This window comes from Panulirus ornatus, chromosome 13, assembly GCF_036320965.1.
Source record: "Panulirus ornatus isolate Po-2019 chromosome 13, ASM3632096v1, whole genome shotgun sequence".
NCBI lineage: Eukaryota > Metazoa > Arthropoda > Malacostraca > Decapoda > Palinuridae > Panulirus > Panulirus ornatus.
The window spans coordinates 11,370,869-11,389,517 of record NC_092236.1 but is presented as its reverse complement, the minus strand read 5'-3'; the positions used below and the strand labels follow the sequence as shown (position 1 = coordinate 11,389,517).

At 39.5% G+C, this 18,649-nt stretch overlaps 1 protein-coding gene across 1 annotated transcript in view; it reads right to left on the bottom strand.

Moving 5' to 3' along the window:
• The window catches only part of LOC139752744 (THO complex subunit 7 homolog), a 12,908-nt gene extending 749 nt beyond the window's left edge, over positions 1–12,159 (bottom strand). Inside the window, exons 1-6 of the mRNA XM_071668617.1 lie at positions 12,024–12,159; positions 9,323–9,443; positions 3,994–4,110; positions 2,449–2,644; positions 1,248–1,457; positions 1–835 (exon numbers count right to left, since the gene is read on the bottom strand). The exon at positions 1–835 is cut by the window's left edge and continues 749 nt beyond it. Of these exons, the coding sequence (XP_071524718.1) occupies positions 1,248–1,457; positions 2,449–2,644; positions 3,994–4,110; positions 9,323–9,443; positions 12,024–12,033 (654 nt within the window). The 5' untranslated portion in view covers positions 12,034–12,159 and the 3' untranslated portion in view covers positions 1–835. The remainder of the gene's footprint in view (positions 836–1,247; positions 1,458–2,448; positions 2,645–3,993; positions 4,111–9,322; positions 9,444–12,023) is intronic.
• Between the last annotated feature and the right edge of the window lie 6,490 nt (positions 12,160–18,649).

The window sequence follows — 18,649 nt, the reverse complement described above, 5'->3', positions numbered from 1 at the left end:
TATACACATACATTGTGAACAGAATGAATATCTTTAGAAATCTTTTGAAATATTTTTTGGAATGTTATACTTTTTGCATCAACATTTCAGGGTGAAGGAGACTGGCTGGCAAGTACAGGGAAGATATTGAAGAATTTGTTTCTTTATACTAAATAAACATATCACTTCATACATACTCTTACTTCATACATCGGCACAGCAGTGGTAATGAATATCGAGAATACATACAGCGGTAGAAATATTTCACCTTTCACACTGTACACGAGTTCATGAAGTGGTCCATACATGTGGGAAGGATATTGGAAATATTTTTCCTTTGGAAATATTCCAGCCCCTTAATACAAACTGTTATCAAACTCAGTATTACCTGACAATTACACAAAAAGAAAATAAGGTGCATTTGTTATAATATTTTCCCGCAAGGTAAAGATCAGTGGGGACACCTCCCTTGCATGCTTCCATCTTTACCTAATGCCATTATCATTCTATAGCTTTTGTAAAGTCTACAACAAAGCCATTGATGCCTTAATTTTTGTAGTTACTAGTGATTATATGCTTCAACAATAGAGAAGGCTCCACTCTACATGGTGGAGGAATGAGATAGGCTTCTTCAGGCAGGTGGCTGTTCAGTGAATCTCCCCACAATGTTGCATGAGAGGTTTGTGAAGACACTTCCTTTGGCCATTTCTTCTGAGGTGGCCTATGGTCTGCAATGCTGCCACTTGCAGGCATTCCACTACACTTCCCAATAGTCTTACACTCAGACATACACACATTACCACCACACTTTATGACTTGTGGTCTTGCCCAGTGGACGTGGCCAACTTCCTAAGTGCTGTGTGAGCCAAATAAAAACGGATCAATTAGGGCAAGGCCTTCATGTGAACCTCTGTCCATAACTGAAGCCTCCATCATAAAAAAAGGGGAAAGTTACAGTAAGTAATAGGTCTGAAACCAAGTAAATTCTATCAAAGCTCCAAAAGGCAGAACTACATCTCATATATTACAAAAAACTTAAAGCTCTATCAAATTACTGAGTAATATCAAATTAACAGTATGTGGACCATAGCAAGAAAATGAAAAAGAAAAATCAGTGAACATACACAGCGATGAATAAAAAGGAAAAGATTTGTCCTAAACAGTTCCAACAGCTTTCATGGTACATATGCCTCCTTATTATCCCTCAAAAACTATTGTATTTTCTAATGCTTTCCCTAGAACAAAAGAAATTCATCACCTAATATTACCTATGTTGTATCCATTGATGACCCACTCAGATCAACTATAGGAGTTGCTGATGTCAGGTCAATAACTTCATCAATAACACATGACTCAAAATCCCCTGCAGAGGAATTATCATGCAGAAGTGTTTGCTTTAGTTGATGCAGCGACGTGACAAGAACATGTAGCTGTTTTCGGCGTAAGCTTAGCTTTTCTTCAAGCTGATCTCTTTTGGACTGCAAAAAGTAAAAGTGTGTGAAGACTGTATACAGAAAAATTAACTCACAAAAAGATTGTCTAAAGTGAGAGAATGGTGCTACAAAGTTCCCTTGCTTACTGCGTTATTTTCTTTTTTACTATGGTTGCGAGTATCCATAATCAAGATAATGCATAAAATTTTTCCAACCATGGCACAGTTTTGAGTATCCAAGCCTAAAGGGGTCTAGCACAGTGGTGACATGAAGATCTGCACAGCAATGCATGAGTGAGATGACAGAGTCACCCAAGCATTGTTTCTTACTCACACTAATTGCAAAACTTCATAAGCAATCATGCATCACAAATTTTTGATGACTTTCATATGTTTGTTACTTCATGCTCATAGATATGGCCTCTAACCATAAAGGTTGTCATGTGAGTTGTGCTATTCTGTGAAAGGAAAGGGAAATGATATTTAGAGCAAAAACTTGATTTGTTCACTTTGCTGATGGTGACAGTGCAGCATCTGTGAGGAGACATTTTGTTGTTAGTAAGTCAAAAGTGTGAACCATGAAGAAAAATTAGGCAACCTTTGGTGCAACATAACAATACAGTTGCCAAACTCAGAGCAATTATTCTATACAGTAATGCATCTTTATTCCTTTTGTGAACAGTTCTGTACACATTAGTTTATACTTTTGTTGAATAAACATGCTGTTTTTGAGCTATAAAATTCTGATTTTTAATTAGAAGTGCTCATAATAGGACTTAAGGTATGTCTCTAAAGGATCGCTCTCAACCACTTATTTCCCATACAGCTAATACCTCACTAACCACAGTTTTACCAACCATAAGGATTTCTGGCAATGTAACCCCAGTGGATGCCAAGGGACCTCTGTACACATCATTCTTTGACAAAACAAAATTTCACTGAGTATGCACAACAGCAGCACAAAGTAATATTTCAACAAAAATTTTACACAGCTATCACATTATATCTTATGAAAATTAATACTTGTAATTTCTCACCTTGAGAGAATGTAACTGCTGCGTCAAATGTGCTAGCTTATTAGCAGTATCAGAGCGAGGGGGATGCTCCTTAATCAACCTAGCAAGTGCATCATATTCCAACCTATTGCGTCGAACTTGCCGAGCTTCCTCTAGTTCTTGTTTAGCATCCCCTATAGCAATACAAGCTTCTTCAACATTTGTACTTGTTTCATCCCTGACAAATATATGGGAAAAAATCTTTAAAAGCAACCACAATTACAGTACTGAATGTCTACATCTAGTTTATCTTTCTTGTATAAAAGGCAAGGTTCTCCACATCACCATCATCCAGAACTTAAATTTGTTCAGTAAAACAGCACAAGGAACAGATGAAGAAAAGCTGCATTTGCTCACATCTATTCTCTACTTATATGCAATACACAGAAACCACAGCCCCCTATTCACAACCAGACTTCACAGACCTTTCAATGGTTTCCTCTGGCTACTTCATGTGCCCTGGTTCAGCCCACTGACAACAAGTTGCCTGCTGTATACCACACATCATTCCAATTCTATTTCTTTTTAAGATGAAGGCTCCAGTCATGGACAATAGTCCACATCAAGGCTGGGCCTTAATTGAAATATGGAGCGAATTATGAAAAGGAAAAAGAAAAGACAAGGGAAAGTATTTACAAATTTTTGAGAAAGTGAAAAACCTGTCTTTTGAAATCTACAGGATAGCCTGAACATGCCTTTCACCCTCCTGCATGTTCAAATGTTTTTCGAAATGTTTTTCATCCTTCCATCTCCTCTCCTTGTCACCTCCACTTCTGACGTATATCCTCTTTGTCAACCTCTCCCCACTCATTCTCTTTATATGTCTAAACCATTTCAGCACACCCACTTCAACCCTCTAAACTACACTTCTTATTACCACACTTCTCTTTACCCTTTTATCACTCAAACCACCTAATGCTACATGCTGTCCTCAAACATTTCATTTCCAACACATCTACCCTCCTCCACACATCCTCATCTATGAGCCTATGCCTTGCATTCATACAACATCGTTGGGACCACTACACCTTCAAACAACCATTTTCACCTTCCAGCTAATTACTTTGTTTAAAAACAATATAAGGAAGCATTTTTGTCAGCTAATAACCACATCTGTTACAAATGAAAATGTGCCCTCCAAGGTCTTTCATGGAAAACACAATATACTACTTCTGAGCTGCTAGACACCGCCACTATCCACAATAACTGTTGAGAAATCTATGTCTGCAAGTGTACAGAATAAGCTGCCATTAATCAAGACAAGTCTACAACTACCATTTCAATGGTCTGCCGTTAGGTACAGAAAAAGACATGGGATATGATCTCTAAATATTCTTCACTTAGGTTCTCATGTACATTCAGTGACCTAAGTTCATAAAGTCTCTCAGTTCACCCAAGCATATCTCGACCCATGTTCATTACTTTCAAAGTGGGTGATGAGCTTCACACTAATTCAAGTACTAGATTATTCACTTTATGGATCAAATTCATTCCTTAAACAAAAGTAAGAAGAATTTCTGTTATTACCTAAGCAACTCATAATGCTGTATTTCTTCCTGATTCATATCCACTATTGATTTACATTTTAATGATGAATGCTCGATAGCTGCCAGCTGTGTTAGAAGACGGTCATATTGGTTCTGGCTGTAAGAAAACAAGACAGAATTAAGATAAAGACTTTTTACTATCTTAGAATTATCTACATAACATACAATTTATATATCAAGCATCCCTAACCCTATTCTCATACATCTCCACCTGCATGAAGTTACACCACGAGTGTAAAGTCACATTTGTTCCAGCAAAACAACATGAATGTTATTTCAAAGGCATATGACCTCATAATCACTTTAAAGCACCCTGACACCATGGTAACAACAAAACATACAGCACTACATAGCACAATTGGAAAATGGCACTACTAGAACAGAATGTATGCATCACCAAAGATGTCTTTAAACAAACTCTTTTAACCCTAGGCAGACACAAATCCAACTCATATCTTCCAGTCACCTCGAATGGACAATCACTCCAACTGAACAAATCACAAACCATTCTAGGAATTACATACAATACACACGACATTCACTCATCTCATTAATAACACTCAACATATGGACCCCCACGATGTAGTCATTAGTGATGCTAACCATGGTGCATTTATGGGCTGCCTGTGGTAGAGTGCATATGTTCAAATCCTGATTGTAGCAGTTGCATAATAGTCAACCCAAATGTTCATCCTCCCCTGGGTGTTGGTCAATAAAAAGGGTACCAGGCTTAGGCTAGGATATATGCATATATATATATATATATATTTCTTTTCTTTCTTTCAAACTATTCGTCATTTCCCGCATTAGCAAGGTAGCGTTAAGAACAGAGGACTGGGCCTTTGAGGGAATACCCTCACCTGGCCTAATTCTCTGTTCCTTCTTTTGGAAAACTGAAAAAAAAAAAAAAAAACGAGAGGGGAGGATTTCCAGCCCCCCCTCCCTCCCCTTTTAGTCGCCTTCTACGACACGCAGTGAATACGTGGGAAGTATTCTTAATCCCCTATCCCCAGGGATAATATATATATATATATATATATATATATATTTTTATATTTTTTTTTTTATACTTTGTCGCTGTCTCCCGTGTTTGCGAGGTAGCGCAAGAAAACAGACAAAAGAAATGGCCCAACCCACCCCCATACACATGTATATACATACGTCCACACACGCAAATATACATACCTACACAGCTTTCCATGGTTTACCCCAGACGCTTCACATGCCTTGATTCAATCCACTGACAGCATGTCAACCCCGGTATACCACATCGCTCCAATTCACTCTATTCCTTGCCCTCCTTTCACCCTCCTGCATGTTCAGGCCCCGATCACACAAAATCTTTTTCACTCCATCTTTCCACCTCCAATTTGGTCTCCCTCTTCTCCTCGTTCCCTCCACCTCCGACACATATATCCTCTTGGTCAATCTTTCCTCACTCATTCTCTCCATGTGCCCAAACCATTTCAAAACACCCTCTTCTGCTCTCTCAACCACGCTCTTTTTATTTCCACACATCTCTCTTACCCTTACGTTACTTACTCGATCAAACCACCTCACACCACACATTGTCCTCAAACATCTCATTTCCAGCACATCCACCCTCCTGCGCACAACTCTATCCATAGTCCACGCCTCGCAACCATACAACATTGTTGGAACCACTATTCCTTCAAACATACCCATTTTTGCTTTCCGAGATAATGTTCTCGACTTCCACACATTCTTCAAGGCTCCCAGAATTTTTGCCCCCTCCCCCACCCTATGATCCACTTCCGCTTCCATGGTTCCATCCGCTGCCAGATCCACTCCCAGATATCTAAAACACTTCACTTCCTCCAGTTTTTCTCCATTCAAACTCACCTCCCAATTGACTTGACCCTCAACCCTACTGTACCTAATAACCTTGCTCTTATTCACATTTACTCTTAACTTTCTTCTTTCACACACTTTACCAAACTCAGTCACCAGCTTCTGCAGTTTCTCACATGAATCAGCCACCAGCGCTGTATCATCAGCGAACAACAACTGACTCACTTCCCAAGCTCTCTCATCCCCAACAGACTTCATACTTGCCCCTCTTTCCAAAACTCTTGCATTCACCTCCCTAACAACCCCATCCATAAACAAATTAAACAACCATGGAGACTTCACACACCCCTGCCGCAAACCTACATTCACTGAGAACCAATCTATATATATATATATATATATATTTTTTTTTTTTTTTTTTTTTTTTTTTATACTTTGTCGCTGTCTCCCGCGTTTGCGAGGTAGCGCAAGGAAACAGACGAAAGAAATGGCCCAACCCCCCCCCCCCCATACACATGTACATACACACGTCCACACACGCAAATATACATACCTACACAGCTTTCCATGGTTTACCCCAGACGCTTCACATGCCTTGCTTCAATCCACTGACAGCACGTCAACCCCTGTATACCACATGACTCCAATTCACTCTATTTCTTGCCCTCCTTTCACCCTCCTGCATGTTCAGGCCCCGATCACACAAAATCTTTTTCACTCCATCTTTCCACCTCCAATTTGGTCTCCCTCTTCTCCTCGTTCCCTCCACCTCCGACACATATATCCTCTTGGTCAATCTCTCCTCACTCATTCTCTCCATGTGCCCAAACCATTTCAAAACACCCTCTTCTGCTCTCTCAACCACGCTCTTTTTATTTCCACACATCTCTCTTACCCTTACGTTACTTACTCGATCAAACCACCTCACACCACACATTGTCCTCAAACATCTCATTTCCAGCACATCCATCCTCCTGCGCACATCTCTATCCATAGCCCACGCCTCGCAACCATACAGCATTGTTGGAACCACTATTCCCTCAAACATACCCATTTTTGCTTTCCGAGATAATGTTCTCGACTTCCACACATTTTTCAAGGCTCCCAAAATTTTCGCCCCCTCCCCCACCCTATGATCCACTTCCGCTTCCATGGTTCCATCCGCTGACAGATCCACTCCCAGATATCTAAAACACTTCACTTCCTCCAGTTTTTCTCCATTCAAACTCACCTCCCAATTGACTTGACCCTCACCCCTACTGTACCTAATAACCTTGCTCTTATTCACATTTACTCTCAACTTTCTTCTTCCACACACTTTACCAAACTCAGTCACCAGCTTCTGCAGTTTCTCACATGAATCAGCCACCAGCGCTGTATCATCAGCGAACAACAATTGACTCACTTCCCAAGCTCTCTCATCCCCAACAGACTTCATACTTGCCCCTCTTTCCAGGACTCTTGCATTTACCTCCCTTACAACCCCATCCATAAACAAATTAAACAACCATGGAGACATCACACACCCCTGCCGCAAACCTACATTCACTGAGAACCAATCACTTTCCTCTCTTCCTACACGTACACATGCCTTACATCCTCGATAAAAACTTTTCACTGCTTCTAACAACTTGCCTCCCACACCATATATTCTTAATACCTTCCAGTAAATTTTAGGGAGAATAAAAAGATGTTCTGGAAGGAGGTAAATAGGGTGCGTAAGACAAGGGAGCAAATGGGAACTTCAGTGAAGGGCGTAAATGGGGAGGTGATAACAAGTAGCGGTGATGTGAGAAGGAGATGGAATGAGTATTTTGAAGGTTTGTTGAATGTGTCTGATGACAGAGTGGCAGATATAGGGTGTTTTGGTCGAGGTGGTGTGCAAAGTGAGAGGGTTAGGGAAAATGATTTGGTAAACAGAGAAGAGGTAGTAAAAGCTTTGCGGAAGATGAAAGCCGGCAAGGCAGCAGGTTTGGATGGTATTGCAGTGGAATTTATTAAGAAAGGGGGTGACTGTATTGTTGACTGGTTGGTAAGGTTATTTAATGTATGTATGACTCATGGTGAGGTGCCTGAGGATTGGCGGAATGCGTGCATAGTGCCATTGTACAAAGGCAAAGGGGATAAGAGTGAGTGCTCAAATTACAGAGGTATAAGTTTGTTGAGTATTCCTGGTAAATTATATGGGAGGGTATTGATTGAGAGGGTGAAGGCATGTACAGAGCATCAGATTGGGGAAGAGCAGTGCGGTTTCAGAAGTGGTAGAGGATGTGTGGATCAGGTGTTTGCTTTGAAGAATGTATGTGAGAAATACTTAGAAAAGCAAATGGATTTGTATGTAGCATTTATGGATCTGGAGAAGGCATATGATAGAGTTGATAGAGATGCTCTGTGGAAGGTATTAAGAATATATATATATATATATATATATATATATATATATATTTTCCCCATACACATTCGCCATTTCTCGTATTCGCGATGTAACCTCAAGATCAGATGACTGAGGCTCTGCAGAAAAATCCTTACTTGGCCCCCTTCTCTGTTCCTTCTTTTGGGAAGCAAAACAAGAGGGGAGGATTTCCAGCCTCCATTCACACCCCTTTCCATTGCCTTCTATGACTTGCAGGGAATATGAGGGCAGTATTCTTTCTCCCCTATCCACTAGGATAATATAAAAAAAATACATATATATATATATATATATATATATATATATATATATATATATATATATATATATATATATATATATATATATATATGTAAGTGTGTGTGTATATAGCAATAATATGATGGCCTTGATTACATCTTTCAGTTGCCACCGATACTGTAAAAAAAAAAAAAAGCAACACAAATTAAATGCCCTAAGAACACTAACTGGCACCTGATTAGGATAAGGAAGGAGAATCCCTCAACATCTACAAATAAAACATCTACTCAACTTTAAACTAAACCTCAACTGACTGGTGGTCCACCCTCTAAAAATAAATCATGTAAGTCAAAGCTGCAAAAAAAAAACAAAATTGTGCATTCAGAACAATCACTGGCTGTTCAGCAACCACAAACACAATAAACAAAGATCCTCCTATAAAAATCCACCTCAGCATGCTCAGCACTCATTTCTATGCAACAGCACTAGACCTCTCCCATTCTAACTACTCTACATTCAACCACCATCCCCAAGCAGAAATAAAATGAAATACCCCTGCCTCACACTTGTATAACTTCTTACAAATCTATCAACCCCAACAAATATAACTAGGACAAAATACATGTACAATGATATTACTTGACAAGCACAAAACAACTGCCCTCCCAATTCAGGTCTTAGACTCAGACACAGCTGAAGCCATAATTCCCAGACAAACATGAAATATATTTTCCCGTCTATGCTCTGGACATCACTCATTCCTACAACACTACAAACACCATTTCAACATACAAACAAAAAGGTATCACTGTCTACAACTAGACACGAACAAAGAATACTTCACCTCTCTTGTGGTGAATCATCTGTTGAACACCATTTAATGAAGTGTTTCATGAACATCATCATGACTCGTGCATCTCCTGTTCCATCTCCATCAATCATCAATCGACGCCTGATTATCTCCTCTGAAATGCAATTCAAGGTAAACCTTTGTAAACTGAGTGGAGATTCCGACTATCACAAAAAAAATCACAGCCTATATTCCCAAGTGTACTAGAGTTTACCAGTTATGGGGATTATCCTGTAGTGTGCACCCCCTTAAGGGAGTTCCTGAAGGGAATGGGTGTCAGAGACATAGATAGACAGACTATATTCTCTGAAACAAAAAAAAGCCATCCCTCTAAACTCCATATAGATTAAATTTTACTTTTGATTCTTTGTAAACCATGTAAAAACTTCTTCGTCTTTGGCAAAAGGGTATTGGACTTTTTTTTATATATATTTGTTGTAGGTTTGATTATATCTCACCTTCTACATCCTACACAGTTTCTCCACAAAAGAGACTACTGGTATCTTATGCAGAACCTCCTCCACATAATACTGCTTTTGCAACATTACATCTCTACCATGACACTCTTACACATGCAACCTCACTATCCTTCCACCACATCACAGCATTGAATATGCCCTTACTTTCATTAATGACACAAATACAATACTGCAGGAATCCCTTCCTCATCCATTCTTTCCATATGTCAGAAAATTGAAGAAAGAACTTCCTTTCTCCTCCCATTTAAAGACCACAAAAAAAATGGAGACAGAGAAAGGAACTAATCATGAGGAAGGTGCAACATGGGAGAATGTGGAGTGTGCAGTGATGGTGCAACTGTCATGCTGGGGTTAAAATCTGCTACAAACATCACCACTATCTTTTTGTACATTACAGGGAGAGAAATCTACACTCATGGGGCCTGTCTCCTGAACTTTCTATGCCATCAAGTAGTGTTTTAAATCTTAATAAACAGTCAGCATTCACTGCTTCATTGGTTACTTTATTCCAACCATCCACTAACCAAATACTAAACAAGTACCTCTTAACATCCTTCCTAATAAGCTTTCTACTCAGCTTTTCGGTTATGGCATTTGGTGCTGCATCTCTTGAAGAATTATCCCCAGTCAGTATCATCCAACTGATTTATAAACCTGAAGGCTGTAATCCGGTCCCCACCTCTCTTCCATGGTGGACAGCTTTGTAGTCCTCAGGCTTTTTTCCAAAATCTTTTTGTTCATGTTTCTGAATGTGATTTTTATGTATGCCTGCAGACAGTTTGATAATTTTTTGATAATTCTCCTAATGTGTAGCACAGGCGATATATTAGGAACAATGTTGACTCAAAGATCTCTTTCACATGAAAATTTATGTGAATCATTTCCCACTTGGTAATAATCACACTAAAGCCTTCTTTCCCACTCTCCTATCCTCATCATCTCATCACCTTGTGCTTACCTGAAATGAATCACATCATCCATTTATTTTACTAAATTTGTTCAGGTCCCCCAGTAGGATGATGCAACCATCATCATTCATTATTTCCATCATTATTTCGGCACTGTCCACAAATATGTTTAGGTATGATTCCAGTTCATATACCACAAGAACTAGTATCCAAAACCCTTCCCACGGCGGGGGGTCCTACACAGAGTCATTAAAACTGAATTACATCAAAGCTGTGGTTGTGAACTCACATCTTTTCAAAGAGTTGAGCACAGATGTGGGTTCATGACCTCAAATAATCATGTTTAACACCAAAGGTTGTCAGTTGTCAAAAAGGCAACACCATCAGTTATTCATTTGAAGTCTGAACCGAGCAGGAAATCAGGATGTTTTTCAAAAAACCTTTGGGTTGGAAACTTGGCTTATTTGGTTGCTATTTTCTACCACCTGAACAAAGTGCAATGTAAAAGGATGATTAGGATTCATCTCATTGATTATACATACTTTCGTGGTCAAGATTCAGAACTGAAGCAATATAGTCAACTTAGGGATGTATCTTATACTACACGTAAATTATCCCCACATTTCCCTGACCATATGACCCTCCAAAGTATCACCTTATTCTAATATCATTCAAAAATATACAATGCTCTCATTTATGCTCTACAGCACTTACTAAATTCTCTAAAAACTACAATAACAATGCAGAACAAAAAGCATTCAATATCCAAAGCTAATTGTGATACAAAGTTAAACTAGACTTTGGATGATAGGCCAATGACAGTTCGTCCCATAATATCTATTGATACTCCTACAGACAGTTTGACCACTCTTACAAATACTCCTGTACACCTAACCTACCTCGACATAACGAAGGATAACACATCGAAATCTAACCTGATATAATATAACAAATTCTAACCTAACCTAGTCTAACCTATGGTAAACCTAACTTTTAGTGACGGTAGTGTCGGTCAATATTAGGGAACGAACTGTCGGTATGGGACGGTGTCAGCCACCCATTTGGCCCACTAATGCCATTATGTTTGCAAATTAACCAATTCTTAATATAAATATATATATAATGTAAGATTTTGAATAATTCTATCTTGCATTATGTAACAGAAAAACTATAATTCCATTTAGTTCAACTTATAAAGGTTATTCACAACATCCACTACTTCCCTAAGAAATTCGCAAATTTCAGCTAATACGGTAGCGGCAACTTAGTGTAAAACTGCCACAAGCATCATCTATTACCAATACTCACCGTCCCCCATTATGAAATGATAACGAAGACTGTTGCTAATAATCTTCCAACTCCTATGTCCTGTACCTTCAACAGCAACCAAACGCCACAGTACGCGATGCGTCTTGTTTACAATCGCAGACTAACATTCAAAATAGCTGAAAAAATAATATTCAAAATTCAAAATCATGCATTTCTCTCTGCTAACGCGGGAAATGGCGAACTTGCATAAGAAAATATTTCAACTTGCTGTTAGAGGGCACTATGTCCTCTATGAAATTGCACGTTCATATGCAAATGTGCTCCTTTTCGTCCACTCATCTGTAAGCAGCAATTCCATTGTTGAAAAGATTCTATTACCCCAAATATGGATTTGACTTGATTTTGTGAAATTTGTAAGGTGCTTTTAAGTGAGAAAAACTAAAACCTCATATCTAATTAAAGGGATTTCTATATTTTGGTTTCCATTAAAAAATACTTGAATGAGTTATTCATGTAAAATAACATATTTCAGTACACTGTAAAGAAGTTATCACTCTCTGTTGATAATGTTGTGCAAAAGACTGTTGCAAATATACTCTTGCTATACTTTTAAGGCAGTTTTCGGAAATGCACACACTGTGCTGAGTGGAAAATGCCACACGTTTATCATATATTACTAAAAGGACAGAGAAGAGTTCTCTATTTGAAAATACTACGTAAGCGATGTGTCGTCCAAAACACATAACTGAGCCTTACAGAAATAACAATAATCCTTACATGGGGTGGATCTTGGCATCTTACTCTCATCTTTACTCCTACACGCTACCAAATACTGTCACCAGATTTTAAAATTTCTCTATGGTGTATGTCGTCTGCAAACACAAAAAGATTCTCCTCCCACGTAGAAGACTAAGAGGGGAAGGAGCTAGCTTCTGAAAATCCTCCCCTCTTGCGTTACTTTTCAAGATAAGGAACTCTACCGAAGTCGGTAGAGTGCATCAGATACCTGAAAATAGCCAAGGCAAAAAAATGGAACCCGAGGGTGTATGAGACATGATGTGAGAGGGGGATTTTTTCTTTTTTTCTTTTAACGAGCGTTTGGGAGATGCCGGTGTGTGGTATGGCAAAGATGATTTCCGGGTAAAGTTCTCGTAACAGCATTGTATGAACGTGTCTTGAAATTCGAATGCAAAGGGTGTATTAGCTGGAAATGTGAATTTGGGTGATCATGTACGGAATAGGAGAAAGGTGTATGGGGAATCTTACCGAGAGCTGAACCCAAAGTATTAATAGGGTGTTTGTGCGCACAGAGGACATATTTCTTTGTTTTCTTCCTAATATTGCCTCTACGGTGGGATAATGAATTAGAATTATAACTAAACTCACGCAGCTTCAATGTTGCACTCGACATACAGGCCGGGATATAAATAATAAGAGCGAAAAGGTCAAGATCAAATTCCTTTCCATCTACCAGTGACTTCTCGCTCGGTGTAACTTTCAAGCGGTCCAAAAAGTTATATATTGGAATGAATAAAGGCAGATAGTATGAATTATGTACATGTATATGTATGTATGTGTCTGTGTGTATATATATGTATACGTTGAGATGTATAGGTATGTATATTTGCGTGTGTCGACGTGTATGTATATACATGTGTATGTGGATGGGTTGGGCCATTCTTTCGTCTGTTTCCTTGGGCTAACTTGCTAACGCGGGAGACAGCGACAAAGGAAAATAATAAAATAATAATAATAATGATAATATATATATATATATATATATATATATATATATATATATATATATATATATATATATATATATATATTTTAACACTATTCGCCATTTCCCGCGTTAGCAAGGTAGCGTTAAGAACAGAGGACTGGACCTTTGAGGGAATATCCTCACCTGGACCCCTTCTCTGTTCTTTCTTTTAGAAAATTAAAAGAAAACTGAGAGGGGAGGATTTCCAGCCCCCCGCTCCCTTCCCTTTTAGTCGCCTTCTACGACACGCAGGGAATACGTGGGAAGTATTCTTTCTCCCCTATCCCCAGGGAATATATATATATATATATATATATATATATATATATATATATATATATATATATATATATATATATATATATATATTCACACTCTGCTCTACCGTCTGAATCAGTGGAAGACTTGGTCACTGAAAAGTGACTGACCATGTGTAGGGAAAACAGCGAGTTTGAGTTAAATGGTCTTTTAAAGTGCTATATGTCCAAATGGATCATTACACATCAATTAATTCAAGTAATCTATGAGAGATTGAAGATAGATGTCAGTGCAAACTGGGTTTGAGAAAACTTACTTCCAGTCCCTAGGCCCTTCTATCTTTGAGGTTCTTGCAGTGCTCGAGACCGGCCACGTTGTGGTTACAGTGACTCTACTGTGTCCATGCAATGTTAGGCATCAGTGCAGTAATTACCCAGTCTTCCTTATGGTAGTTGCATCATGTCCTTAACGTCATGGGATGTTTAAACGACGTTTGTAAGGTTGTTGGGTGGGTAATGTCCAAGGAATAGCCTGGTGTGACGAGTTTGTCTGGAGATTGTTAATGAGCGTATGGTATTATTTTAGAATCTTTGTTTTACTGTGTACATGTTCAGCGTTTGCGGTTTGCTAGACAAACTGTGTTTGCTCCGAATGCAATATTCTGCATGGTTTGTTGCTTTCTTGCACTTGTTTTTAAAGAGGAGGACCAAGCAGGAATTTGGAATACTTTAAAATGGAAAGGATGTTAAGGGACTTTTGTTCCAAATTTGTATTGATGGTTCTGGTATGCTGTGGTACATGATGCCTAGATCGTTTGGTGTTTTTATCAGTCCAATTAAGGTGACTGGAGGGAGAGCTACATTCATGTCTGTCTGGGGTAAGTAAGGTGTTTGAAGACTTGGGTGAGCCACTGTCCTAGCAGGGTATTTCAATTTGCATACTGAGGCTAGATTTGATATAAAGCAGGAGGGTTATATATATATATATATATATATATATATATATATATTCCCTGGGGATAGGGGAGAAAGAATACTTCCCACGTATTCCCTGCGTGTCGTAGAAGGCGACTAAAAGGGGAGGGAGCGGGGGGCTGGAAATCCTCCCCTCTCGTTTTTTTTTAATTTTCCAAAAGAAGGAACAGAGAATTGGGCCAGGTGAGGGTATTCCCTCAAAGGCCCAGTCCTCTGTTCTTAACGCTACCTCGCTAATGCGGGAAATGGCGAATAGTTTGAAAGAAGAAGAAGAAAATATATATATATATATATATATATATATATATATATATATATATATATATATATATACAGATATATATATATATATATATATATATATATATATATATATATATATATATATATATATATATATATATACAGTACTGGTGGCTGATTCGAGTGAGAAACTTCTGAGGTTGGTGACTGAGTTTGAAAAAGTGTGTGAGAAAGTTGAGTAAGTGTGAATAAGAGTATGGTTATTAGGTTCATCAGGGTTGAGGTACAAGTTAGTTGGGATGTGAGATTGATTGGAGCAAAATTGGAGGAAGTAGATATCTGGGAGTGGACTTAGCAGCGAATGGAACCATGGAAGAAGTGTCAGGGTGCGGGAGAGGAAAAAGGTTCTGGGAGCAATGAAGAATGTGTGGCGAGAACGTAATCTGAGCGCAAAAATGGATATGTTTGAAGGAATAGTAGTTCCTACATTATATGGTTGCGTTGTATGGGATATTAATAGGGTTGTACGAAGGAGGGTGGATGTGTAGGAAATGAAATGTTAGAGGACAATATGTGGAGGTGGTTTGATCAAGTAAGTAATGGAAGGGTAAGAGAGATGTGTGGTAATAAAAGGTGTGGTTGAGAAAGCAGAAGGGGGTGTATTGAAATAGGACAAGGAGAGAATGAGAGGAAAGGTTGACAAAGAAGATATATGTGTCAAAGGTTGAGGGAACAAGAAACAAGAGACCAAATAGTGGAAGGTTAGAAAGAATAAGTTTTTGAGCGATATGGGCCTGAGTATGCAAAAGGGTGAGAAGCATGAAAAGAAGAGAGTGAATTGGAACTATATGGTATACTGGGGTCGATGTGCTGTTAATGGACTGAACCACGGAATGTGAAACGTCTGGGGTAAACCGTGGAGAGGTCTGTGGGGCCTGGATGTAGGTAGATAGAGAGCTGTGGTTTCGGTGGATCACACATGACACTTAAGAGACAGTGTGGCCTTTTTGTGTGTGTGTGTTTTTATGATGCTACCTCGCTGACCTAAGGAGTGGCGATGCTGTTTCCTTAGGGGTTAGGTGGCGCCGAGAATGGAAGGGAAGCAAGTATAAATATGTAGATGTGTATGTATGTCTATGTGTACGTGAGTGGGTGGGTCTTTCTTCGTGTTTCCTGGCGCTACCTCGCTGAAGCGGGAAACCGTTTGCGAGGTAGCGCAAGGAAACAGACGAAAGAAATGGCCCAACCCACCCCCATACGCAATGTATATATATACACGTCCACACACGCAAATATACATACCTATACATCTCAATGTACACATATATATACACACACATAACACATACATATATACCCATGCACACAATTCACACTGTCTGCCTTTATTCATTCCATCGCCACCTCGCCACACATGGAATACCATCCCCCTCATGTGTGCGAGGTAGCACTAGGAAAAGACAACAAAAGCCCCATTCGTTCACAGTCTCCAGCTGTCATGCAATAATGCCCGAAACCACAGCTCCCTTTCCACATCCAGGCCCCACACAACTTTCCATGGTTTACCCCAGACGCTTCACATGCCCTGATTCAATCCATTGACAGCACGTCAACCCCGGTATACCACATCGATCCAATTCACTCTATTCCTTGCCTTCCTTTCACCCTCCTGCATGTTCAGGCCCCGATCACACAAAATCTTTTTCACTCCATCTTTCCACCTCCAATTTGGTCTCCCACTTCTCCTCGTTCCCTCCACCTCCGACACATATCCTCTTGGTCAATCTTTCCTCACTCATTCTCTCCATGTGACCAAACCATTTCAAAACACCCTCTTCTGCTCTCTCAACCATGCTCTTTTTATTTCCACACATCTCTCTTACCCTTACATTACTTACTCGATCAAACAACCTCACTCCACACATTGTCCTCAAACATCTCATTTCCAGCACATCCACCCTCCTGCGCACAACTCTATCCATAGCCCACGCCTCGCAACCATACAACATTGTTGGAACCACTATTCCTTCAAACATACCCATTTTTGCTTTCCGAGATAATGTTCTCGACTTCCACACATTCTTCAAGGCTCCCAGGATTTTCGCCCCCTCCCCCACCCTATGATTCACTTCCGCTTCCATGGTTCCATCCGCTGCCAGATCCACTCCCAGATATCTAAAACACTTTACTTCCTCCAGTTTTTCTCCATTCAAACTTACCTCCCAATTGACTTGACCCTCAACCCTACTGTACCTAATAACCTTGCTCTTATTCACATTTACTCTTAACTTTCTCCTTTCACACACTTTACCAAACTCAGTCACCAGCTTCTGCAGTTTCTCACATGAATCAGACACCAGCACTGTATCATCAACGAACAACAACTGACTCACTTCCCAAGCTCTCTCATCCACAACAGACTGCATACTTGCCCCTCTTTCCAAAACTCTTGCATTCACCTCCCTAACAACCCCATCCATAAACAAATTAAACAACCATGGAGACATCACACACCCCTGCCGCAAACCTACATTCATTGAGAACCAATCACTCTCCTCTCTTCCTACACGTACACATGCCTTACATCCTCGATAAAAACTTTTCACTGCTTTTAACAACTTTCCTCCCACACCATATATTCTTAATACCTTCCACAGAGCATCTCTATCAACTCTATCATATGCCTTCTCCAGATCCATAAATGCTACATACAAATCCATTTGCTTTCCTAAGTATTTCTCACATACATTCTTCAAAGCAAACACCTGATCACACATCCTCTACCACTTCTGAAACCACACTGCTCTTCCCCAATCTGATGCTCTGTACATGCCTTCACCCTCTCAATCAATACCCTCCCATATAATTTACCAGGAATACTCCACAAACTTATACCTCTGTAATTTGAGCACTCACTCTTATCCCCTTTGCCTTTGTACAATGGCACTATGCACGCATTCCGCCAATCCTCAGGCACCTCACCATGAGTCATACATACATTAAATAACCTTACCAACCAGTCAACAATACAGTCACCCCTTTTTAATAAATTCCACCGCAATACCATCCAAACCTTCTGCCTTGCCGGCTTTCATCTTCCGCAAAGCTTTTACTACCTCTTCTCTGTTTACTAAATCATTTTCCCTAACCCTCTCACTTTGCACACCACCTCGACCAAAACACCCTATATCTGCCACTCTATCATCTAACACATTCAACAAACCTTCAAAATACTCACTCCATCTCCTTCTCACATCACCACTACTTGTTATCACCTCCCCATTTGCGCCCTTCACTGCAGTTCCCATTTGCTCCCTTGTCTTATGCACTTTATTTACCTCCTTCCAGAACATCTTTTTATTCTCCCTAAAATTTAATGATACTCTCTCACCCCAACTCTCATTTGCCCTCTTTTGCACCTCTTG